This window comes from Bombus affinis, chromosome 6 (genome assembly GCF_024516045.1).
Source record: "Bombus affinis isolate iyBomAffi1 chromosome 6, iyBomAffi1.2, whole genome shotgun sequence".
In the NCBI taxonomy this organism is placed as follows: domain Eukaryota; kingdom Metazoa; phylum Arthropoda; class Insecta; order Hymenoptera; family Apidae; genus Bombus; species Bombus affinis.
Genome location: NC_066349.1, coordinates 10,939,140 through 10,963,466, shown reverse-complemented (window position 1 = coordinate 10,963,466; position 24,327 = coordinate 10,939,140). Strand labels below are relative to the sequence as shown.

General features: G+C 33.0%; 5 protein-coding genes across 15 annotated transcripts in view; 3 read left to right on the top strand and 2 right to left on the bottom strand.

The window, feature by feature from the left end:
- Positions 1 to 317: 317 nt before the first annotated feature.
- LOC126917719 (meiosis-specific with OB domain-containing protein) lies at positions 318 to 3,037 on the bottom strand. The gene is made up of 8 exons (XM_050724942.1): positions 2,907 to 3,037; positions 2,661 to 2,792; positions 1,995 to 2,263; positions 1,440 to 1,662; positions 1,253 to 1,366; positions 974 to 1,133; positions 691 to 898; positions 318 to 601 (listed from the first exon to the last, which is right to left on the bottom strand). The coding sequence occupies exons 1-8, from the start codon at positions 3,025 to 3,027 to the stop codon at positions 401 to 403; spliced, it is 1,428 nt and encodes a 475-aa protein (XP_050580899.1). The 5' UTR covers positions 3,028 to 3,037; the 3' UTR covers positions 318 to 400.
- LOC126917711 (alpha-soluble NSF attachment protein) lies at positions 2,117 to 7,500 on the top strand. 2 transcript variants are annotated; one of them, XM_050724933.1, is made up of 6 exons: positions 2,117 to 2,265; positions 3,449 to 3,637; positions 4,154 to 4,350; positions 4,435 to 4,700; positions 4,780 to 4,953; positions 5,071 to 7,500. In XM_050724933.1, the coding sequence occupies exons 2-6, from the start codon at positions 3,546 to 3,548 to the stop codon at positions 5,218 to 5,220; spliced, it is 879 nt and encodes a 292-aa protein (XP_050580890.1). In that variant the 5' UTR covers positions 2,117 to 2,265; positions 3,449 to 3,545; the 3' UTR covers positions 5,221 to 7,500. The 2 variants fall into 2 exon arrangements, with proteins under 2 accessions (XP_050580890.1, XP_050580891.1); XM_050724934.1 differs by having other exon boundaries at positions 5,050 to 5,271.
- Positions 7,501 to 8,574: 1,074 nt separating this feature from the next.
- LOC126917718 (zinc finger protein 706-like) lies at positions 8,575 to 10,931 on the top strand. 2 transcript variants are annotated; one of them, XM_050724940.1, is made up of 3 exons: positions 8,575 to 8,929; positions 9,486 to 9,630; positions 9,712 to 10,931. In XM_050724940.1, the coding sequence occupies exons 2-3, from the start codon at positions 9,487 to 9,489 to the stop codon at positions 9,799 to 9,801; spliced, it is 234 nt and encodes a 77-aa protein (XP_050580897.1). In that variant the 5' UTR covers positions 8,575 to 8,929; position 9,486; the 3' UTR covers positions 9,802 to 10,931. The 2 variants fall into 2 exon arrangements, with proteins under 2 accessions (XP_050580897.1, XP_050580898.1); XM_050724941.1 differs by lacking the exon at positions 8,575 to 8,929 and adding an exon at positions 8,942 to 9,080.
- Positions 10,932 to 11,080: 149 nt separating this feature from the next.
- LOC126917710 (glycine N-methyltransferase) lies at positions 11,081 to 15,350 on the top strand. Its single transcript, XM_050724931.1, has 5 exons — positions 11,081 to 11,519; positions 12,778 to 13,136; positions 14,383 to 14,518; positions 14,600 to 14,720; positions 15,027 to 15,350. The coding sequence occupies exons 2-5, from the start codon at positions 12,806 to 12,808 to the stop codon at positions 15,330 to 15,332; spliced, it is 894 nt and encodes a 297-aa protein (XP_050580888.1). The 5' UTR covers positions 11,081 to 11,519; positions 12,778 to 12,805; the 3' UTR covers positions 15,333 to 15,350.
- Positions 15,351 to 15,567: 217 nt separating this feature from the next.
- The window catches only part of LOC126917692 (potassium voltage-gated channel protein eag), a 157,913-nt gene continuing 149,153 nt past the window's right edge, over positions 15,568 to 24,327 (bottom strand). For all 9 annotated transcript variants that reach the window (XM_050724864.1, XM_050724868.1, XM_050724867.1 and 6 more), the window contains one exon: positions 15,568 to 23,826. In XM_050724864.1, the coding sequence (XP_050580821.1) occupies positions 22,802 to 23,826 (1,025 nt within the window). In that variant the 3' untranslated portion in view covers positions 15,568 to 22,801. The remainder of the gene's footprint in view (positions 23,827 to 24,327) is intronic.

The following is a 24,327-nucleotide window of genomic DNA, read 5'->3' as shown; positions in this document are numbered from 1 at the left end:
CGTGGATCGGTAGGTTGAGTTCGACTTAGGCTGTAGCAGAAATTGCATTCGTCATCCTGTTGACCGTGGATTCGTTATCGAACCTAAATTCATTGTCATCAACATCTCGATTATCTTATCATCGCTATTACTTGTTAAACTTTGTAGTAATTACATTTGTATCACGCCCCTACCTCTAATGATAACCCAACATATATAACAAAATGTGTAGTTTCATTCATTATTCCTTTTAAAAATCCTCCAATTGTTTCACAATACGACTCGAAAACATAAAGTTATGTTTGGAATGTCTATAGATAATGCAATTATTAAAAAAATTATAAATGACTAATGTCAATTCTATTTCATAATATTTAAGAATGATGCTTTATTGATATTTGAAAATGTTAAAGAATGAAGTTTAAAAGTCGTTCGAGACAAGGTCGTCAACTAGCCCAGTATCTTCATCCTCATCTTCGTCTTCTTGAATTCGATAAATCGATAGAATATTATATATAGCATTCGGAAACGTGGCTGCAGGACCAAGTACGTGCAAACGTACGTCACACTTTTCCAGTGTATATTTCCACTTTAATTCGGTACGTTGAGGAAGTATCATTCCCTAAAAGGATTTATAAAAGGATAGTTATATTGAAATCTAATTATCGTATAATAATATAATTTTATAATTTTAAATATAATTTAAAAAACCTGAAACTCATTAGCTGTGCAACCAAGAACACGTTCAGCCGCATCTCCGGACAATCGACAGCCAATAAGATAACCTGTGTTGTCTCTTAAATTGACTTTTAAATTGAGGCTTATCGTGTTTAGAGGCACGCGAGTTCCATTGCCTGATGGACATTCGAGATTCATACACGAATCCCGATTATCATCAATGACTTTCTTACATAAGGCGCTAAGAGAGACGAGGAATTGTAAAGCTACTATGTTAAAAAATATTGATTATTGAGGAAAAAGAAAATAAATTAACCATCTAATCGATAGTATTCCAGGGCTTAAGGTCTCCACATTTATATCCATTACATATGCCTTTAAAATCGTAGCAAATTGAATCCTTTCTCCTTGTTTCGGATTTTTATTCAGTTTTTCAGAAATTTCTCTTATGGTCATTACATTTGTAATTGTATCAGCTGTGGAAATGGATTTTGGGTAATATTAATTCAAACTTTGTATACAATTACAAGTACATGAAACGATACAAATCACATGTAAATGAACAAATTTATAGGATGTGAATAACTGCTCTTACGATTTGGTGTCGCGAAATTTCCAGACATAATATCATTATCATAACACTGCACCGTGTTTCTTATGGCTGTGCATTGCGGTATATCAGGATTCTCGGTGATCATTGTTTTTCTAGCTGTGAATATACATACATATAGATGATATCATATGGAAACTTTCCTTGTTACTTTAACTTTTTGAATTACAACCTATAGATAACAGAGTTTTTTTCTTGAAATTATCGTACGCGATACGAGCATCCACGAGGAGAAGCACAATACGTTTTGGTTCCCATAACGCAGCTCTCTCGATCCATTCATTTTCCCAAAGTACTAAGGACGCTACTTTGTCTGTTGATCCGTCTACTGCCTCAAAGTTACGAAACTTAATACTCTTTCCGTCGCGTGTTATTGCGTTTCGAATATCACTGACCTATCAAACATGAAATTTACATTATCTTTCAATTAAGAAATTTAGAAATTATTTAGAAATTAATTATTAGAATTAAATTAATTATTAATTAATTAACTATTGAATTAATTATTAAATTAATTAATTAGAATTAAATTAATTATTTAGAAATAATTTAGAAATTAATATAGAAATTTAAATCTCAAAATATATTTTCTATCTCGAATATTAGAATTAAATATATTTGTATTGCAAAAATTATGCAAAGGAAAGGAAATTTCTTTGTGGCAGATATAAATATAAAATGAGAATTTCATCGATATCCTCCGATGATTTCTAAATTTAAAGCATACAAAAGTAACAGCTACTAAGGTGTCGACATATTGATCGCGTAGCGCTTCCAAGTTTTCAAAAATGCTTTTCAGAGTTCGCAGGCCAGTCAGCTTCTTAATCGGGAGCATCAGCAAAGGTTCATATTCTGCGCGTGTTGGTGCGTCATGAATTTGCACTAGCGAGTTGCCCTCGTTCACCGTTAGACTGCACGAGCTGGACACCCACGGTACAAACGCCTCGTTCCTGTCCTCTGAACGCCGCTCCAACACTTTTGGATTTATAACTTCCACTGTAAGTTAGATTTAAATATGTATATCTTAATTAAATATACATAAATTGACTAACTAAAAAAAAGAGAGTGGTCGAAGATTATAAAAATAGAAATAGATAGAGGAGAAAACAGTTATTTTATGGCATAAGGATTTATTTAGCTCAAATTTGAATTCAAACTCAAATATTCAAAATTAGATTCAAATTCGAATATTTAAACTTAAAAGATCCAAATATCCTTTACATTCAAATTCAAGTATTCAAATTCAAGTTCAAATACAAATACAAAATAAATGCATATTCAAGCACAAATACAAGCTCAAGCTCAAGTTCAAGCTCAAGCTCAAGCTCAAGCAAAATTTCATATACAAATGTTGTGTAAATAATGTATTATTAATTATTAATTCTTCACAAACCTACGCTCCCAATATGAAAAGTGGAAGTTAATCTTCTAACAAATAGGGTACTGCCCCATACAGTTACATTTATAGAATCTTCTTTTGAATCGCGTAACGTAAACGTCCATACGCCTCGATCACCGTTGTTAACTAAAATTAAAATTTTATTAATCTATTCATACATAAATCGCAAAAGTATTCTCCACGCAGATTTGTTGAGTTTGTTTTTCTAAACTCAATTTAAATAAAAAATAAAATTCATACATCTCGTACGTGTAGCATCGATCGTTTTCATGTTAAAACTGTTTACAATTATGCCGATTACAAACGCATTTTGCATTCCAGGACGCAAAGATTTTAATGCATGTTTACACACGCCCGACATTATTGATGTTTTTAATTGTGATAATAATCTTTAACTTTATTAAATTGAAATCTTTCTTTGTCCTTAACACTTTGCTTCTGAAACAAACGTAAAATAATTTTTGGCGCTGTTGTTACCAACTATATTTAAATTCAAAATATCAATTAATTGAAAATCGAATCTAACCCAATTATTATCTACTTAATCTAGTTATTTATCTCTCTAGTGTATAATTATCTATTTTAGAAGATAGAATATTTTTTATTAGAATTATTAACATAAATTATAATATTTAAATATTATTTATTAGAAGAAAAATTATTAGCCAATTACAACAAGGCAGATTTCGAAACATCATTATGAACTAGGCTTAAAATAGATTATGTTCGAACGTTGGCAATCCTGTTGGCGATGATACTTGATTCACTTTCATTGACTTTAGTGACGTCGAATCGGCAGAGTGGGAGGTGATTTTTCCTGCGAAGTTCATGATTTAAGACATTTTCGAAACTGTTACGTGTCAGGATTCATCGAAAACCATGGCTGACAACGAACAGAAAGCGTTACAATTAATAGCCGAGGCCGAGAAGAAGCTAGCATCTTCCAAGAGCTTCCTGGGTTCTCTATTTGGGTACGTTTACTACATCGATTTACTTGAACTCGTCCGCCACTAAATTTCCAATCTCGATTCGCATTATTTATTTACTTCGATTTATAATAAAGATGAACATTATGCCTTTCTTTTTTACAAAAACATTGTTCTTTTATGATACATTTCTTTCGATCGTTCAATAAATCGTTCATTTCTATGCATTTGCATGTGTACATCTCTATGCGTAGCAATTTCACTGCCGATATAGTATGTCAAAACTAAATTATGGTGCAGCATAAGAAATATCAAAATCATGAAAGCATGTAATTTTTGTACATTGTTTTACTCTGATGTATGTATTTTCTTTATTTTTATCTTTTATTTTATTTTTTATTGTTTTTGTACTTTTAATATGTAACAATATTTGTTACTAGATGACTCATGATGCAATAATTATGTCTTGTATACAAGGTGAAATCGAGTAATTTTGAGATACAAATAAATTTTGTTGATATTAAATTTTAATTGTTGAGACGTTTAATATTCTCATTATAGTGGGTCATCGAAGGTTGAAGAAGCTGTAGAATGTTACCAACGTGCTGCAAACTTGTTCAAGATGGCAAAGAATTGGAGTTCAGCAGGGAGTACATTCTATGAAGCAGCAGAATTGCATGCCAAGGCTGGTAGTCGTCACGATGCAGCTACCAATTATGTAGATGCTGCTAATTCTTTCAAGAAATCTGATATAAATGGTACAGTGATAATAACTTTCAACGCTTGCATTTGTAACCAAGGAGTATGAAATCCAATAATAAATTGATCGCATATATTTATAGAGGCAATTAGTTGCCTGTTAAAGGCTATTGAAATTTACACCGATATGGGTCGATTCACAATGGCAGCCAAACATCATCAAAGTATAGCTGAGATGTATGAAAGCGAAGCCATGGATCTTGAGAGAGCAGTTCATCATTATGAGCAAGCTGCTGACTACTTTCGTGGAGAGGAGAGCAATTCCTCTGCCAATAAATGTCTTTTGAAAGTTGCACAGTATGCTGCTCAGCTTGAAAATTATGAAAAGGCTATACAAATTTATGAACAGGTAATGTTCCTTTAATAATAATCGAAATTGTGATTAAAAAAGAAGGGATTATAAAGCTTTGTTTTATTTTATTCTACAGGTTGCATCTGCATCTTTAGAAAGTTCTCTGTTGAAATACAGCGCTAAGGAATACTTTTTCCGGGCGGCGCTGTGTCACTTGTGCGTTGATACATTGAATGCGCAACACGCGATTGAACGTTATCAGGAACAATATCCTGCATTCCAGGATTCTAGAGAGTACAAATTGATAAAGGTACGAAATATATTTTGTTATTTATACTCTGTTAAATAAATATCATAAAATCTTCCTTGTTTAAAAGAAACTCGATATTATACTCTGATATGGTAGATGTTTTAATCTTTATTTCAGACACTAATAGAACACATCGAGGATGAAAACCTCGAAGGTTTTACAGAAGCGGTAAAGGAATACGATTCGATTTCGCGATTGGATCAATGGTACACGACAGTATTATTACGTATTAAAAAGCAAGTTGACGTTAATCCAAATCTACGCTGATCGGTTGTTCCTACTTTACGCTATTTCCTGTCAATGATATTATTAATCCAACTCTATATGTATTCTTTTTTAAATCATATCCTGCTTTCAGTGGAACTTGTAAAGTAGTTTCGTTTTTATATCCAAATATATTTTTCATAACATCTCCTTGCTCTCTTGGCAACTGTTACATGTTTCATCACTTAAGTTATCACGTTACTAATAGAATCTTGTCGTGAAAAAAGTATAAACGAAAAAGAGAAAGTGAACTTCAAATATTCTATGGACATTAATAGTTCATTTACGATGCCGATATACAAGGCATACAATTAAATATATAAATACATAGTATCGGAACTTTGTTGGCATTATCATACCTATAAATACATAAATAGCTTGCCAAAAAGCTACAGCTTGTACAACTTCATTTTACCGCCTGCGATTGCGATGAATTAAAAAAAACAATTGTTTTCCATGAGTTTAGTCGTTTTAGTAGAACAATGTGGTGCAGTTTTATATATATATGATATTTTTGAGCGGTTATTGATATTTATTATTAGTAATTTGGAATAATTATTAACAGTAACAAATAAGATTTTGTAGTTAATAAAAAAAAGTTATAGCTTATGTTTCGCCTGGAATTGTTAAAACAAAACGATAGATTGTCAGTTGTTATCTTTACACTGCCAGAGTGTCAGAATAATGAATATGGTATGCATATTATCTTCTTATGGATTTAATGTATTTTACGTTAGTATCAAATTTTCTTTTTTTTTTTCTTAAACCTTGATTTTCACAGAATTTTATTTAATCTGAAACTTTAAGTGTATGTATATAGTATGGTTATGATATTTTAATAATTTCTAAAATGGATGGAACATATAATTCATAATGTTGGAAAATGATCGTGACATGCATTTAAGTGTAAATATAGTTGTTTCTTCTCTTTTTCTTCTTTTCTTCTTTTTTGGTTAAGATCGATATTTGTTGGTACTTTCTTATCGTTGAAAACTGATTTTGTCAATGTATATTTGTACTTAGAGATATGTAGATTCAAAATAGTTGGTACTAGTGATTAAAAAAAGCGATTATCATTGTAAAAATTTTTAATTTATTTCACCGTTAATTTATTGTTATTTAATCAATTGTACGCCGGGAATTTACTACAGCATTTCATATTTAAAAGAAGTTACATTGTTTAAATACATTTATCAGATACACATATACATATATAAATATTCTATTGTTAAGTAGGAATAGAAACGAAGCGTGCATTTCATAAGCATTACTAAAAAAAGAAATGTAACTTTCGATGCACGTAATTAATGCTACATTATCTTTTTCGAATTGTATAAGAAAATTCGTTGAATAAAAAAAAATTTATTTATTCTTTGTACACATTTATCTATATATATATATATATATATATATATATATATATATATATATATATTAGTTTAACAGTTGTAATTATTAATCGATAGGTAATGAATAACTTATTCATATAATCAGTGCTTGTTTCTCTAAAATCTGAGAGTTAATTAATGGCGCCCAGATTTTCTATTATAGTCTACGTATTGTAATATTAAACTGCGTATATCAGATGCGTTCTTTTGAAAACTCTAAAAGTAAATACAACTAAACTTAAGCAAGTCATTTCATCCAATGTGTTCGTAAAAAATTTATAAAATTTAATTATAGCTGTGCGTGATTGACACGGTGATGAGAAAAAGTATGTTTATGCGTTCTTTGTCTTTTTGTTCGCGAAATATCATTAAAAATTTACTTCGTTACTTTAGTTAATTTACTTAAGTCGTATAATGGAAAGAATTAGCGTGCACGTATGTATGGTGTGAGTACTCTGGATACGTATACCTCTCTTGAAAAAAACAGAAATTAAGTTTTTGTCGTGCATGTAGAGATTTATTTATATATACATATACGTACGTCCGTTATTGTATATTTAGTTTATGTATTGATGATTAAAATGGAATTATGTTACGATAATCGAAGCTCTTCTCATAATTTGATTTACATTATTGCGTTTGTAAACTGATGACCGCAATGTTACAGACCTAATAACAATTATATTAACAGCACCACATGATAGAAGTTTTTAGTGGCAATATTAACATGCTTGAGAAGTTATAACCCCGTAACAAATAATAAAAAAACGATATGATACCCCACAAAAAAAATATTTAGAAATCAAATACCATTTTATAAAGTGTCTTAAACAATATTCCATAAAATGATCGAACATTATATGCAACTTTAACGGCAGGCGGAATGTTAGTAAAATAGACAATATAATAGCGTTCTATATGTCATTCAGAAAATTCCACGAAATTAATTGTTCGAAGCATGTGTAGATTTCTTTTTATATAAAAATTTGCAAAATGCGTAGCGAATATCAGTGAGCAAATAAAGTTGTAGTTTGTCTTCATATTGTATTACATATAGTTGATCGCATACTACGATAGATTTACTTTGTAAATAAAAATAATTGAATACAAATTCGTCTGTATCATGAATCGTTGTATCTTCACTTTATAAGTTACAATAAAACAAATTAAAAGTACTGAAGTTCCTTTTGAAAACGAAATTTAATAATTAAAGTCGGATATTAAATAGAACATATAGTGACTCGTAAAATTACATATTTGAATATTTATTATAAAAGACTTAGATGTATGTATATTGTATGTGTTATGTAAAACATTTCGAAATTAACATTTAACATAAAACATTTTAAATGTGTATATATATTCTATATGTTATAAAAAACAGTTTGAAATTTCATTACTACGATAAGATATGATTGTTATAATTATACATATTGGTCAAATTTCAAAACAATCTGAAATTATAGTTTTTATATACATTTTCAAATTAATTTCAAATTTGACCAATATGATGATGATAGCGAAGTCACTGTTACTAATACATATTCAAAATATTTCATATAAGACACATGATATATTCATAAAATATTAATACAAGTATTCAAATATTTTCGAGAACAAATGTAGTAGCCCTTAAAATGTTTAGCACGCAATACGATTGATTTTTATGAAAATTCATATTCTAAACAAATATTTTCAAAATATTTCAAACCTTAATAATAACTACCAAAAATTAATTGGAAAATAGGTTTAGCAACTTACTATGATTTGAAAATTATAATAACCTTCAAAAAATGTGACGAAAATTTCAACCAATAGAAAGCAAGTATCATAGGAAGCTAGCATTCTCATTGGAAGAAAATATTTCGACATAATATGCACACATATATCTCGCGTGTCAAGAATGCGGTCACTGAACTTGTAGGCTTTAATATTTAAATATCGATTAAAAACAATTTCAACCTCAAGGTGTATTCTGAGCAATCGAATGAAAAGCTAAATAAAGAAAACTCCGATCGTACTCGTACCAACTCTCAAATATTTAATTTCAATTTTATTTTTTTTTCTTCGTTTTGCACACAATTCTTGTTTGAAAGGCAGTACTTCACGTGCGGATGTTCGAAGATTGCTCATCCCAACAGATGTGTTTCGAGCATAGTTCTTGACTTCTCGGTTTTCATTGCAAATTTTTCCTCTGGTCAGCCTCGATTCTACAACAAAACACGGAAACAAAATTAATTTGTTTCTGTTACGGATAATCGAGCCCCGGATCATCGAATTAGCAAGAGTATCTTGCTTATAAATACACGTTCATCCTCGGACAGGTGAGCGATCTACTTTTCGCAACACCATTCCATCGAAAATTTCATCTTCTTTAGTTGTTGTAAATTTCTCCGCAAATTTAACCTATGCATTTCGTATTGCTATTTTTTCTCTTGGGATACGCTTGATTACGCGAATTAGATCACATCGCAGGTAATCTTTGGCACATCAGTCACCTATTTTATAGGTTGGGTATATATCGGAGTAATCTCGATGAAGAGAAAGTATGTTATAATGATCTATTAAAGAGAAAGGATCGAAGACTGTACAGTTGAGCTAAGATGCACGATGTCCACGTTTTTTTATGGAGTTCATTGCAGCCAGGAGTTTATATGAACCTTATTTTCCATTATCATTGAACACCTTATGTGCTCGTTTTGATTAAAGATATCTAACAAAATTGATAGCGAAATCTTTAATTTTGTGGAATTTAAGACCCATCTCATGCGTTCAGGGATTTAACAAATGATCATTTCGGTGTAAATTTTAATGTAATGTTTGTAGATTTGGAAGTATGGACACATTTGTGATAATATAACAATTATAACATTATTTCAGAATGGCTCGTGGACAACAAAAGATTCAGTCACAAGCTAAGGCAGCTGAGAAGGCTGCAAAAGTGAAAAAGCAACAAGGACATAGTGCTAATGAACAAAAAAAGGCTGCACAAAAAGCTTTAGTACACGTGTGCATAGTTTGTAAGGTTAGTATGTTATCTATTTTTAATAACCTATATTATAGACTTTAGTGTATTTAAAATTAAAAAATAACAATCTGTTTGTAGGCACAAATGCCAGATCCAAAGACATACAAACAACACTTTGAAAACAAACATCCTAAGAATGACTTACCAGAAGACTTAAAGAATATATGAGAGTGAGATGTCGCGTAAGGATACAGGTTGGGATGGAGCAAGAGCAACAAAAAAATTACTACAAATGACAAAGTGATATAGTTCGACGTTCAACTAATCATTAAATAGTCTCATACAAAAAAATAAATTAAACCTTGTTAGTGTTTAAAATGAACTATTGCACAGTTAACAATTGAATTTTTGTGCACAGCCCAAAATTGTACCATAATTGGTATTCACATGCAAAACTAAATTTTCTAGCTTTTTTTCAATGGTATTCAGTAATGTTCATCAAACACGTGATTGCTAAATTTTCACTTGATTGAAACATGTATATTGCTAATAAATAAAGTTAATCGATTTAGCAGAATGATTACAAATGTTCATGCATACTTTAATGTTACAAGCAGTGAAAGATTATTTGTTGCATTAGCTTCTTTAACTTAAAAAAAAATTAACGTCTATGTCTTGCATTCAGAATAGAATAGAATCAAATAATTAAATGTAAAAGGGAAGATTTTATCTGCGAGGAACAAGAAACTGCCATTTTACAGTGTTTCTGCCAATTAGTCTACCAATAAAAGTATTGTATCTGTAATATGTTTAACACATAACTTTTTCTATGAATGATCATTAAGTTTTCATACATTCAAGCCTAATTTTCATTAAAAACATAAATTAAGTTTTATGCAGATAATAGTAAGATGGAATTTACTAAATATTAGTTTTTTTACAGGACTAAATTTTAGCATTTAGTACTTAAATTCTTTACTGTTTCATACTGAGAATAATCGATTCAATGGACTCTCCTTTCTACATTGTAGGATTTGTTTTTTGTTTCGTAAATGTTTCTGTCTGGCACTGTATATTTGCTATTATGCACTAAAAAAAAAATATGGCAAAGCACTGCACAATCATCTAGTATTTAGCAAAGAATCTGTTATTCTCGAGAACTTCCAAATATAATATATTATACATTTGAAGTATGCTTTTAAAAATTTCTACCAGAATCCCTATTGAAGATTACATATTCGTTTTTCGGTACTGATGAGGTTAACGGAAACTTCTAGCATGTGTTTAATATAGAAATAAGTATGCGAATTATATGTAATTTGTTCTGACAAAATAATTATAGAATTTTACACCACAAATTGTTATTTTGTTCAAAACAATCTACGATCATCCTCACCTGTAAAAAAGATTTATCTTTAAATAATGTTAATTATTTATCGTTTTAGTTAAAGAAATAATTATAAATAAATAACAAAATTATTCTTAAAATAATGTTGCATATTTTGAAGTGCTGTTTCATTGATGCGGTATTAATAAATAAAAAGGAACGCGTGAAAATTTGATAAAATGATATGATATCATGTGACAATGACATGAAAGCGTAAATAGAAAATTCTATTTTTCGCTTTTCCATGAACATTTTGTTGTATCACGATATGTCATAATGATTTATCAACGATTTCAAGTGAAACGGGAAAAATATTGCATCATGTAAGCTCGCGAACACAGGATCATATATATTGTACGCATCCATTATCATCGCTCAGTTGTTCTGTGTGCTTCTATCACAGCGTGCATTACTCCTAATTTCCAACTCGTTTTGTTGTTACTTTTTCATCTTCACTTATTTTTTCACGCTTGAATATCTTTCATGGTGATCACAATATTTTTATCTTAATTCCATCATCGTCTAGGAAGCAACAAATTGCAGTTTATTTATTCAGAAGGTACAATATGTTTTAATTTCATAAATTTAAATGATATATTGCATGTTCTTTCTTTATTGCATTGTAGTGAAGGTAATTTGCGAAATGTTTTGTAATATAGTCGAGTAATAGATAATAGATCGAGCAATGTAATTGTTGAAAATAATAATAGGAATCGTATTAATACATAACTTGGTAAAATATTTAGAAAAGATGTAAAGAGAGATATGTACAAAATTATAAAATAAGATTGTAAATATTAAAATTTTGTTTAATAAATGGAGAAGTTATAGCAATTCTGAATGATTTATATTTAAATCACGTATTACAGTTACGGTGACTCATTAATTCGTCACATTTTCGCAATAGATCTGTCACAATTTAATCATAAATAATAGTCGAATTATCTAAATCCTAGATAAGGTTATTGTACGATGTAAGTACGTTACTTCTGAGACGTCTTTCATATCAAAAAAGATATATATATATATATATATACATTTATGGAAAAGTTAAAGATGTAAAAATATATAGGATACACGAAGAAAAGGAGATATAATAGAAAATAGATAATAATTAAAAAATAGATAAATCATCATGACATATATATATATATATATATATATATATATATATATATATGTACCCTATATATTTTTACATCTTTAAATTTTTCATAAATGTATAAAAATCATTTCATATCTCTACATTATTTCTGATAATTCTAAATCCAATAATAATAATAATGATGATGATGATGATGATGATGATGATGATGACGACGACGATGATGATGATGATGATGATAATAATAATAACAGCAACAGCAACAACAATAATAATAATAATAATAATAATGATAATAATTTCCTACTGTATATAGGCGGGAACGGAAGAAAATTCCAGATTCATATTTGTGTATAATAACTACATTACATTAACGGTAACTTTGCTGTACTAAATATTTTTTACCATGCTGATAACAGTCATCCATATTATATCTATTCATAACTTCATTTTTTTTTTATCAATTATAGCTTGTTTCTTTAGATTGTAATATTTTTCTACTGCATATCCTTCAAACTTTTTTTTTCGTCTTCCACTGTACCTTCATAAAAATCCTTTAAAAACAATAATCGATAAAAGTAATGTATCTGTCTGTAGATAAAACGTCTATACATCAATCAACAACTTCTCTGTATGTTTCACAATCGCGAGTCAATGACGTAATCCAATAACCAAGTTCAATCTACTATATTTTATATGAAAACCTTTTCAGTGCCTTTGATTGAAAAAATTGAGAAGAGATGGATTCCGTATTCCGCACGAGGTCGTTAGGTACAGCTGCCGAAGGTGTTCGAGATCAGTATGCTGACGGGAGAGCAGCTAAAGTATGGGAAGTGTTTATAGGCGATAAAAATCAAAGAACTCAGAATTATCGTGACTTTTTGGTCGGTATGCTGAGAGATAAAGGATGCAAGAAAATTTTGGATGTAGCGTGCGGGACTGGTGTGGACTCGGTGATGCTACTCGAGGAGGGTTTCGAAGTGCTCAGTGTAGATGCTTCGGATAAGATGTTAAAATATGCTTTGAAGGCACGATGGGAACGCAGGAAGGAGGAAGCGTTTGACAATTGGGGTAAATATTGTTTTACGTGGAATATATGTATCTACGGAGTGTTCCATTTATTTCAAATGAATAATATAGAATATTATTCATCTTGGATTCACTAATATCTTATTTACTTTTGTTGGTATAAAAAATCCTTTAGGTTCAAATAAATTGATTCAGAACAACGAATATAGTTATTCGAAAGTAATTTAAAATATTAATGAATGCAAGATAAACCGAGCGCACACTAAATAACATATTATGAATAGAAATATTTTTTATTTTTTGAATAAATGAAAATAAATGAAAATTAATTCCTAAGGATTACTTCAGCTTGAGATTAATATTAATGTTTTTATTTGAAACGCAAATCGTTTTTAACGGTAACTGAATAAATTAATAAATTCCATTATAATCCTCAATACCATAAGGTATATATATATATGTATGTATGTTTACTAATATTAGCTAATAATTTATATCGCAAATGATATTACTCTTTTCTAGTAGTAATATAAATATTAAATTGTTGTTATTTTCGCAAAGTTCGTAGTTCGACCTAGCACGTATGCGATTAGCGATTATTGAGGTGAAATTTCCTATGTGTATTCGCTGCATACGTCGCGTCAGAAGCAGATTAGAACTGTGACTTATAATTTATATAACGCGACATTTCATAGTTTTCCATCGTCAAGAGAAATACAGAAAAGCAACTATATGATGAAATCATTAACCCGATATATTCCTTTCCTCCTTGTTCGAACGTTTATGTGTGCTGTAAACTGTTATTGCTTATCACAACAAAGTGCAAAAGATTAATACGTTATCGAAGGTCAATTCTTTCACATAGCTGTTTTTATTGTTTAACTGTTTTCATTGTTTAAGTGTTTTTATTTTCAATTTTTTTGCTGAAGATTATACTGAATTACTGTTGACCCAACCTTTTTACACTATAATTTATAAGTTAAGAGTCAAGTTGATATTAACATGTTGGCTGTCGTATCTTATATCTTGCAAAACAAGTCATTCTTCATTTTTTGCAGATATAGATATGATACAATAAATATATAATAGAAGTGATATGACATGTTTATAAATAAAGGAATTATTACATCCAAAAGATTGAGGATCCAATTGATGAATTATATCGGGAGTATTTGCTTTTTATTAATGTAAAATTAAGATTTTGAGCGTTTCTTTTAATTTGAGAGAAGAGTAATAAAATTGAATATCTTGGCAATGTATTAATTCTTTGTTTAATGGTGTTCTGCAGAGATTGAAGAGGCGAACTGGTTGACTTTACCAAAGGATATTAGTCATTTAATAGGAAATGGATTTGATGCAGTAATTTGCTTGGGGAATAGTTTTGCTCACATGCCTGACACTTTTGGAGATCAAAGAGAACAAAGGTAATATTGATATATCTTACTCCGTATTAATGTATTAGTAGATTGCACGAGTTTTCTTTTCAACTTCGTTATCGAATGCAGGCAAGCATTATTGAATTTTGAACACTGCGTGAAACCCGGTGGCTTGCTGCTGATAGATCACAGAAATTACGATGATATAATTGATACTGGAAATGTACCGGCAAAATGCATATATTACAATGTAAGTATACTTCAGAAACTTCGAATCTATAAACAAATAAATTTTCGATTTCATTAAAAAATCATATAAAAAATTCCATCTATAGATGCGTCTTAAATACTCTAATGCAAAGCATTCAAGTTTAAAATATTCAAATTGAAAGAATAAAATTTGGGTCCTCGAATTTAAACAATTCAATTTTGGCACATGAATTTTTGTAATCTAATCTTTATTAGAACTGTAATGTAATCTAATCTTCATTTATTAGAACTGATTGTCAATTAGAACTGAAATGTAATCTAATCTTCATTTTTTATGGAATTTTAGAGTCAACGCACAACAAACATTAAATCATCGGTACTATTCGTTTCGGGAAAACCAGCGATCGTCACCTTAGATTATATGATAACCTTGGATGAAGGGAAGGAAGAGGAAGAGCAAGTCAGCGAATTCAGACTGTCTTACTATCCACATAGGTTAAATGTGTTCAAGGACATGTTGGACGAAGCGTTCCATTACAGGGCCAAGCATACTATCTACGGCGATTTTAAACCTCTGGAAGAAATAAAGAATCCTGGTTTCTATATTCATGTAATGGAGAAACCAGAATATTCAAATTCAATAAAACTATAATCACTTCAACGAACACAACTTCGTCGTGGAGTTCTAATTTTCAACGTGTTTTATTTATTTTCTATTTATTTCGTACATTCCTGGAAATGCTATTTACATTTATTTTGAGCAACTCAGTCTGATTTAGTTTAACCTCTTGGGAACTCTTGCTCTGTATCATGACTTTTATAATTTATATATTTTTTTGTACATTTTATGAAACTTTTGCTGTGTTCGTTTTCTTGTTAAATATATATATATATATAGAGAGAGAGAGAGAGAGAGGAGAAAGGAAAAACATATATTATATAATATTAGATGTAAGTTCACACTGAAAAAAGATGAGCAATAAAAAGAAGTAGAAGGAAAAATTGTGATTGATTGAAGGATCGATTCGCAAATAGAACAGCGGAGCTCGGTCAAGTTTTAATCTTTTTTTATTATAAGTTCGAAAGCAGCTTTCTTTTGAGTATTCTAGCCAGGCTTCGTTCGATGCTACAATTTGATCTCTCGACGATACGATTTTTCATCTTTTATCTTATGTCTTTTTTTTTTTGTTTTTTCTTTAAGTATATTCGTCTCGGTGGTTTTTTGAGCGATCGTTGACGCCGATTCTGAACTCCTTGATCGACCCTTCGCTTCCGACCGTCGTTCGAACGTTCCACGCTTCGCAAAATAAGATCAGGAAGACCAGTGAACATTAGACCGCGGTAGATTCGAAATTTTGGTTAGTCTTCACGGTTGATGTTTCATTTTACGATGTATTTGCATAAAACAAAAGAGCTCCTCAAGTTTTAACCTCATCGTCGATACTTCGATTCAATCGTCAGTGGCGCTGTTCAAATAACATTTTCCTAAATTAATATTTCATCTTAAACGATCCTTTAAAAGTCCTTCATCACTTTCTAACCTTAATTTCACGTTATCTACACCTTTTATAGGGAAGAATCATGAATAACCTTGCAATCAATACAATTTCTTAAGGATCAATATCGTCTAAGTCTAAGCAATCTCAATCAGAATCGGGCATTACTGATTTAAAAGATTCAATATTTACAGAATTCTGTAGTAGATCGATCCTTTGAGAGAAGATTTCAAGGTTATCTTAATTAAAGACGATTGAGCTCGAAGGATGATCACGATCGTAAGCATTTTGCTCTTAGAAAGTGCAGCTTTTTATTTTCGATCGAAGCTAGAGATTTTATCGATTTAGATTCTTTCAAGGAGAGCTTTCGTCGTTGTTATCAATCGTCGACGATCGCTCGAATTGAAAACAACAACATGAACGCGGCGAGGAGCGTTCGCGTAGGACCATTCGTTCGTCGCGTTTCGTCTTCTCTGACTCGCGTCGAGATCGCACGATCGGATTCTCACGAGAGTTCGCAAACAGCTCGGCTCCTGTCGGTTTTCCAACGCCATGAAGATCGATCGATCATCTGATCGTTTCACGATACAGATTTCTTTTATTTCGTTTCGTTCCATTTTGTCCTTAATAGAAAAATGAAAAGTTTATGATTACAAACACTCTCTTGGTTTACGTACAACGTTGTGATACGCTGTTGTTCGTTACAGAATTGCAAATACGACGTGTTCTTTTTTTTTTTGTAAAACAACGGCGTTTCGATTTATAAAAGAAACATATCGTCATATATAGGAGCGTGAAGCTTTGTTTTGCGGTAACCAAGAGAGGTTATGTTTGCTAATTGTTTATTAGACAGTCATTTTCTATCGATTAGAAAAGCATTATATTAATCTAAGACATAGAAAATCGTTGAAAAAGAAAGATTGGCGAATAAGCTGAACGATGGTAACTGGATTGATCGATTTTTCGTGGCGTTCGATTACCGAAGAGCAGTTTCCGGAAATGACAAGGACAGAATTTACAAGGCCGAGGACTTGATTACAGTGCAACGAATTGCCCATATAGAAAAATGGACGAAGTGTTAGTTATAGCAAAAATTTGTTTACCCCCCTTTTCTTTTGTTCTAATAGTAATCATAATAATGATCATAATAATAACCATAATAATATATATATATTTTTTTCTTTATTTCTTTGTTATTCCGCCGGATAGCTACTATATAGATTCTCTTAATCATTTTCACAAAAAATTCGATACGATCACGGCTTCTTCGATCGTCGCGGCGATCACAGTCGTCGTCGTATAACTTTCTTTTTTTCTTTTCAACAAAAAGAATCTGTCATTCTTTCATATTGTTTTTGTGATTTTTATTTTATAGAAAAGAAAGATTAAGATATCAGATTCAAACAAAAACAAGGCATCCGCTCGTCTCCTTTCTTTCGAAACGAACGAGCGGGAGTTTCACAAAGAAATAAAGACAAACTTTCGTTCGTTCGTAAACTCGTCGTTGACAAATCGATGACGACGACGATGACGACGATGACGACGACGATGACGACGACGACGACGACCCGTGTCGCGACGCTCTCCACTCGAGTACGGCGATAATCCGTTATTGCAAAGTAGCTGATATATAAAAAATTGTAATATCACATGTTTACCATATTTTCTTTCGTCGTGTTGCCTGTTTTCGCGGCACCACATCCGACAACGACCCGCCTTGTCGGCATTTAGCTTCAACGCGGACACCAATTGCGCTCCTCCACCTCCGTCATCTTCGATTCTCTTCGAGAAATCGCTCCGTGCACAATGTGCACTGCATATACACACACTGTTCCACGGAAAAAATACGTGATGGAGGTTCGTCGTTGCAATTACCAGAGACGCGGATCGATCCACACTGGCGAAACACTCAAAAAGACCGCGTTGTCAACGATTCCAACATGACGGACCAATAAGTCGATCATATGTCGTCCACCTCGATCATTCGTGATTTTGTTATCGGCTTCGTTCGAGCTTCGTCGCGTTGAAAATTGGCTCGTTGCGAACTGGTGCTAGAATGTTTCGATTTTGTCGAACATCACGAGTGGCGAGTCCGAATGGAATGTAAATCGGGGATTTTATGAAACCAATATGGCGCTGGGTTTATCGAGGAGATGAAACGCGTCGTCAGTCTTCGATATTTTCGATGCAACGGTTTACGGAAACGTTTGGTGGTCGACTTACCGGTCACCAATGGAACCGCCCGACGGAGACGAGGATACGTGCGCGAGAAGAGAAGCTCTCGGATAGCGAACAGAGCGAGTCCACTTTCCCGCCATTCCAATATCGCCAGTATTAGCAATTTTTAAAATGCCAATTCGAAACTGAAATTGAAATTACGTGAGTGAATATTTCTCGCAGAATTTCAAATATTTTCGTCGAAATTTTTGTAAATTTGAAAAAAAGGATTTTGTAAATTAACTCCTTGCCTTATGATCTTTTCAGTAGATACTCAAATGAATATTTTTGTAGCACCATGTCAGATGATGTGTTATGGATATGTTATATATAATTTTCAGTTAGATTAAACATTGTTAAAGTATTTAAACTTCATTACGAGTACAATATTCCTTATTGAATTACAATTATAATGTTTGCCACGAGTATGATCCGATGTTAAGGCAAGTGTTAATTTTTAAGGTTAGTATGAAAATGGTAAATCGATTTGGAACGTCGGGCCGATAGACTGGATATGCAGCGTTAAAAAGGAGCAAGGCGCACCGTTTCCGACAATAATTCTCGATCGACGCGCGTCAGCTGCTGTAAACGTTTCAACGGCATGTTAAACTTCCGCGTTCGTTTTAAAGTGTATAGAAACTACGATAGAGCCAGCTATATCGTCACCGCCGCTAAAACCTAATTAACAAAGTCCTCGTAACTGCTCGATAATTCAACATCTTTCTCTTCATTTTCTTCATCTCGTTCTCGGTAACATCGTGAAATTAGAACTATTTCTGCATTACTCTTGTACGCTCTTCGTCTTCATGTCCCATACACACACAAACAGGCATTCTCGCATTCTTTCTTCCATATTTTTCGCTTCTATTTAATATTTATAGTATTTACACGCGTAAATATCCCTGTCAGCGCGTTTGCCCGTGTTCCCTTCGTTTTTTTTTTTTTTTTCATTTATTCACTTTGAATCGTCGTGGATCAACGTTCAGTGGTATGTTCGGGTCTCGACGATCCGTGGTTCCCCTTTAATCTGAATTGCGTTCACATCCGGATAATATTACGCGAATGATCGATATTCGTTAATTAATAACGCCAAAAAGCAATGCTTGGTTCGTTAGTTTACAGAATTTAATATTTTAACGATTTAACTTTCTATATATATGCTAGGATAGTGACCGTAAATAAAGAAAAGTAAACCATATGCAACCATATGTTCCGCCATATGCAATATAGATACATGAGGGGAATCGCGGCGTGGAAAAATGATATACATGTATATGTAACCTCAAAAGCTCCTTCGTTCGCATCGTTTCATCTATATATGTCGGCTTAAGCTAACGAAATATATATATATGTATATATCTATCAGAGGCTTATTCGATTAATCGCAATTCTCTACTCGTGAGATCAGTACTTTCCATCTTTGATTGTCCTTCAGAATTGTGTTATTCAAAGTTCTTTCTCGAGGCGGCAGCAACAGAAATACAACATACATATGCATATGTGTGTCTCTATTTCTGTGTGTGTGTGTGTATATATATACGGATGTATGCATACATGGGTGATACATATGAATATTCTCGTTGTCGAATCGAAGTTTTTCTCGAAACAGAAAGCTGCGCCGGAAACCGAGAAAGAATTAGAGGAAAAGGAAAGAATAATCGCGATATGATATTTTCTTCCTGCTTTTTTTGAACGTTTTCTTGTTGCAAACGCGTTGACACGAACCACGCGCCACTTTATCAGTTTCTTATTTTTTCTATGTATATTATATATATGTATATGTATGTATGAATATATATACACGTGTCGTAGTTACAAGATATATATACACCTAATATTGCTGTTTGGCTTCTGTGAATGCCATGTGAACGCGGGATTAGGTCATGTTCTGCAATGTAACAAAGTATACGGAATCTTTGAGTTTCCGTAATGGCGTTTGACATTTGTCATTATTGAAATATCGCGACCGTAAGATGCAGCACTTCACGTTCGGTCAAAATGGAGAGTTTTATTTACTTACTTATCTTCTTTTTTTCTTTCATACTCTTTTCCTTTCCTATACTTTATTCGTTTATATTTTGCTTTGTTAATATTTAAATTTCGCGCGACTGCTGCAATGGAAATGCAGCCATTCGAGGCGTGGTCGAATTGACTTTTAATAATTTATAATTATTCATTATCGTCGCGTCATGGTGGGTTTCGCGAACCATTATCGAATTAAACGTCTTCATTGAATTTTATTTTATACTTCTTTTTTTTTTTTTAAGAGTCGAATAGAAAAATTGGAGGAGCGAGGAGAAGTATGTTGTTTAACGCGTTAAAAAAAGTAAAAATAACCTTGTCGGTAGCTTCTAGACAGCTACGAGAACTGGTTTCTTGGTGTACCTTGAATTCTTTCTTGTTGAATGGCTTTATAATCCCAATTCTTATTATCTGTCTTAAGACGTTTAAGAGGTTGATGGATCACGAATCGCTTTACGGGCAAGGTTTCCTGAAGAGTGTAGTGAGAATACTTTCTAATAGGAAGCTTAGAAAAATGCAAGGGTGACCATGAAAGCACTTCCGGTATTAATCTCCAAATCATTTTCATTTAAATCTATTGTAGGATCTCTATGTTTTTTTTAGAAAGATAAAGAAACGAGATGAGATAATATTAAAGTGAAAAAAATATAGTGAACATACCACAATAAGCAAAATCTAAGTGATTAAACTTAAAGTTAAAAACAAATAACCTAACCTTCAAACCTGGCGAAACAAATTTAGCTCTGAGGTTTAAAATATTCAGTGAATGTCCACCTAAGGTCGTCACGATTAATTTTCACACAAATTCACGCACTTGTAATCGATTTTTAATCATGTACACGCATACATACGTACATAAAGCATACACACACGGTTCATTGAGTCGAAACTATCGAAAAGCCATCGATCAACGTTCGCGAATCCCGCTTTTTCAAAGCTATTGACTGAAACAGAGGAGAGAAACAAAACAAAGAGGAAACGGTAAAAAAGAACACGGCACCATGGTGCAGCGATAGCGATGCAACGATAAACGACTTGACAACGCGTCTCGACGCCTTTCGCCTCTAATCACAGAGCTCGACTGTCCGAAAACTCAAATGCAGAGAACATCATGATACTCCCCCTATACTAACTCTTACTTTCTCCAAATTTTCAACGCTCTTATAATAATTAGTCGTCGAGTCTGAACCGTTCCAAGCAATTAAAGAATCGTGTAGCATTGTTCATTTTATGGTTGGACCGTTTATTAACAACTTTTTCATTCAATTTATATAGAATTAATTAAGGAATGATTAAAAATGAGTGAAGAACGCGAAGAACGATTCTCTAATTGCTTCAAGAGTACATATAGATATATGTATGTATATATCGTTCTTCGTCTTCTCTTCACTTTATTCTTTTTTATTCGTTTCGTTTCCTATACTTTATTCTCATTCACTTCCTTATCGTTTCTTTCCTTTTCTTTTCTTTTGTTGTTGTTGGTTGTTGTAGTTACTTAAAATCTATCGCGCGCAACCACGAGTCTAGCTGATATCCCCTAAAGATGCGTGTAAACCTACGATTACAGTGTGTGTTACCTTACGTATTAGAACGTGAGTATTCTGAATTTTTTTAGTTTCCATCCTCCTCTCGTTTAAACGTTCGATGTCTCGAAGAAGCCGTCGCAAGCAGTATATAATTCGATATACTTTTTTATGTATTTTTTCTTTGGTTTACTTTTTTGCTTTTTAATCGCGTGTTTGGCCATGCAAAAATATGCCAAGTTGCATTATAGTAGCGGGATCGTTTCGTCGGCACATCCCTCTTTTAGTTTTGCTCTCTTGTGTTCTTTTAACCTCTTTTATAGAATTTCTTTGTTTTTTTTTTTCTTTCGTATTAAATTCGAACGACAATCCCCGATCCATAACCTCAAAAATCAATATCTTTTTCTCCGTGTCGGATTCGTTCTTCACGCGTACCGACGAATGCTCGCTGAAGACCAGACGCGAAGCGAGTAGCGAAAATGCAATATGTCCTTAAAACGTACGCGGTGAAATTTTACAGGTAGCTTACTCTACCGGTACACTCGTCTCATTTCGTTGAAAAGAGTTCGCTGAAACAGCCGTCCTTCTCTTCTTCAAAGAAACCAGAAATCTTAACCTCGACACAACTTCCATTTCTTTCCGATTATGATAACTTCCAAATAGCTATTTTCCTTTTTCCATCGATTAGAATAGGACCAGCTCCGACGACCCTAACCAACCACATAAAACTTTCTTAAGTCACATCTAATTCCACCATACTTAACCCTAACCTTAACAAAATTATTCCAGAGAACGGCAGTTCGTTCCAGCGATTCTCGCCAGAATATCAGCCTCGAGACGATCGTCCGGAGCCTTAAGAACTTTCACAAGTATTCCCTAGGTCTGGGCGGAGGCCGTTTTCTGTCGGACCTGTCGCTTCTGTCCGTCGCGGTGGTGTTCTGTTCCCTGTCATCCGTGCACTCGAGCATCTGCGTGGTCTCTGTCGCCTCCGAAGGACTAATAGGCTGACTAGCTAACGGTGCCAACGGTGCAGCTCCCTTGTTCCTTGATTTGCTTCTTCTCTTCCTCAAAATCAACGGTCCGAGGGATGTACCATCGTCCCCTCTGGAAGTGGACGCCTGGGCCAGTCTTTCTAACAACTCTTTACTCATTTCCCTCGAGGAAGTCTTATAATCACTACTACTGTCCTTCAATCTGTCAGACTGTTGCGATTGATGATGGTGATGGTGATGATGATGATGCTCTTGGGATTTGGAGCTTCTCTCTGTGGTTGTACCCTGCTCCCTGTAACCTTCGGTCGTCGACGTGGATGCAGTCGCTATAGAAATTTTCTGCTCTGTGCTTCCCCCAGGTGTTTGCGTAGCCTGGGAACCCTGTTGACAGCTAGAAGCACTTTGTGGTTGGCTGGTTGGCTGAATCTGCGAGGAACCGCCGCTACCACCCGTTGAAAAATTGTTCGAGCCCTTTTGCTGCGGTGGAGTAGCCGCAGGGAGCCTTGTCATTAGCGTTTGCAGCATGTCCTCAATCTTTGCCAATCTTTGATTGACTCGTTGCACTTCCAGTTTCAGATCAACCTTCACCTCGAGCACGGCAGCTAGGATTTCACGATCGTGACTCGGCTGAGTGGTAATTAGTCCATCGTCGTAGCTCTCCAGTCGGCGAAGCTGGAGCTGCTTCGAATCTGCCGCATTCTGCTGCTGTTGCTGGGTCTCTTTCACGTTTTCAGCATCACCTGATTCTTCGATGGTACCGGTCAGCTTACCGAATTTTGGGAACACTTTGTTGCTACCGGCACTAGAACTGGGACGGGTATCCCTGGCGCTTAAGGATCGTTTGAACGTATCTACCCCGGTTCCCGTCTCGCTTCCGGAGTCTAGGCTGGAGCTTCCTGTGAAATTCAAGATTTTTTGTGATGATTTACTTCGCTAAAATATTTTATTTAAATATTCTACAACATTGTAAACAGTTACTCTAGCTTCAATTGGTATCATTGGATCTTGGATATATTTAGTTTATAGATTAGGTTTATTACTAACATTATTGCTTAGGTTTGATACTATCAATAATATTCATCGTGTAATACGTAGAATGGAAAATGAATTATTACGATCACATGATACCCAATTGTAACAATTAAAGGTTTTTAAGTTTTCATCTTCTAGGTTTTTATTATTCATTGATCAATAGAGTCAAAATTTCCATCACAATGATTGTTTTACAATGGTTTCCATAGGATGAAACAGAAATAACACAATCAAAAGAAGAACATTTGTAAGGATCGCAAGTAAGCCGTACAAATGATCTTTTCTTTTTGCAAGTTCTTCCTAACTTATAATAATCTTCCAAGAAACCAAGTCTATTGCAACTACCATATTAACGTTTCCAAGCA

Excerpts from the sequence above, each read along its gene's own strand:
- LOC126917719 (XM_050724942.1), bottom strand. The coding sequence starts at position 3,027 with ATGTCGGGCGTGTGTAAACATGCATTAAAATCTTTGCGTCCTGGAATG. Across the intron at positions 1,663-1,994 it reads CCTTAGTAGCTGTTACTTTT|GTCAGTGATATTCGAAACGC; the intron begins GTATGCTTTAAA and ends CATGTTTGATAG. Across the intron at positions 899-973 it reads GGAATACTATCGATTAGATG|CGCCTTATGTAAGAAAGTCA; the intron begins GTTAATTTATTT and ends CGTCTCTCTTAG.
- LOC126917711 (XM_050724933.1), top strand. The coding sequence starts at position 3,546 with ATGGCTGACAACGAACAGAAAGCGTTACAATTAATAGCCGAGGCCGAG. Across the intron at positions 3,638-4,153 it reads TTCCTGGGTTCTCTATTTGG|TGGGTCATCGAAGGTTGAAG; the intron begins GTACGTTTACTA and ends TTCTCATTATAG. Across the intron at positions 4,701-4,779 it reads CTATACAAATTTATGAACAG|GTTGCATCTGCATCTTTAGA; the intron begins GTAATGTTCCTT and ends TTTATTCTACAG.
- LOC126917718 (XM_050724940.1), top strand. The coding sequence starts at position 9,487 with ATGGCTCGTGGACAACAAAAGATTCAGTCACAAGCTAAGGCAGCTGAG. Across the intron at positions 9,631-9,711 it reads ACGTGTGCATAGTTTGTAAG|GCACAAATGCCAGATCCAAA; the intron begins GTTAGTATGTTA and ends ATCTGTTTGTAG.
- LOC126917710 (XM_050724931.1), top strand. The coding sequence starts at position 12,806 with ATGGATTCCGTATTCCGCACGAGGTCGTTAGGTACAGCTGCCGAAGGT. Across the intron at positions 13,137-14,382 it reads GGAAGCGTTTGACAATTGGG|AGATTGAAGAGGCGAACTGG; the intron begins GTAAATATTGTT and ends GGTGTTCTGCAG. Across the intron at positions 14,519-14,599 it reads GGAGATCAAAGAGAACAAAG|GCAAGCATTATTGAATTTTG; the intron begins GTAATATTGATA and ends TATCGAATGCAG.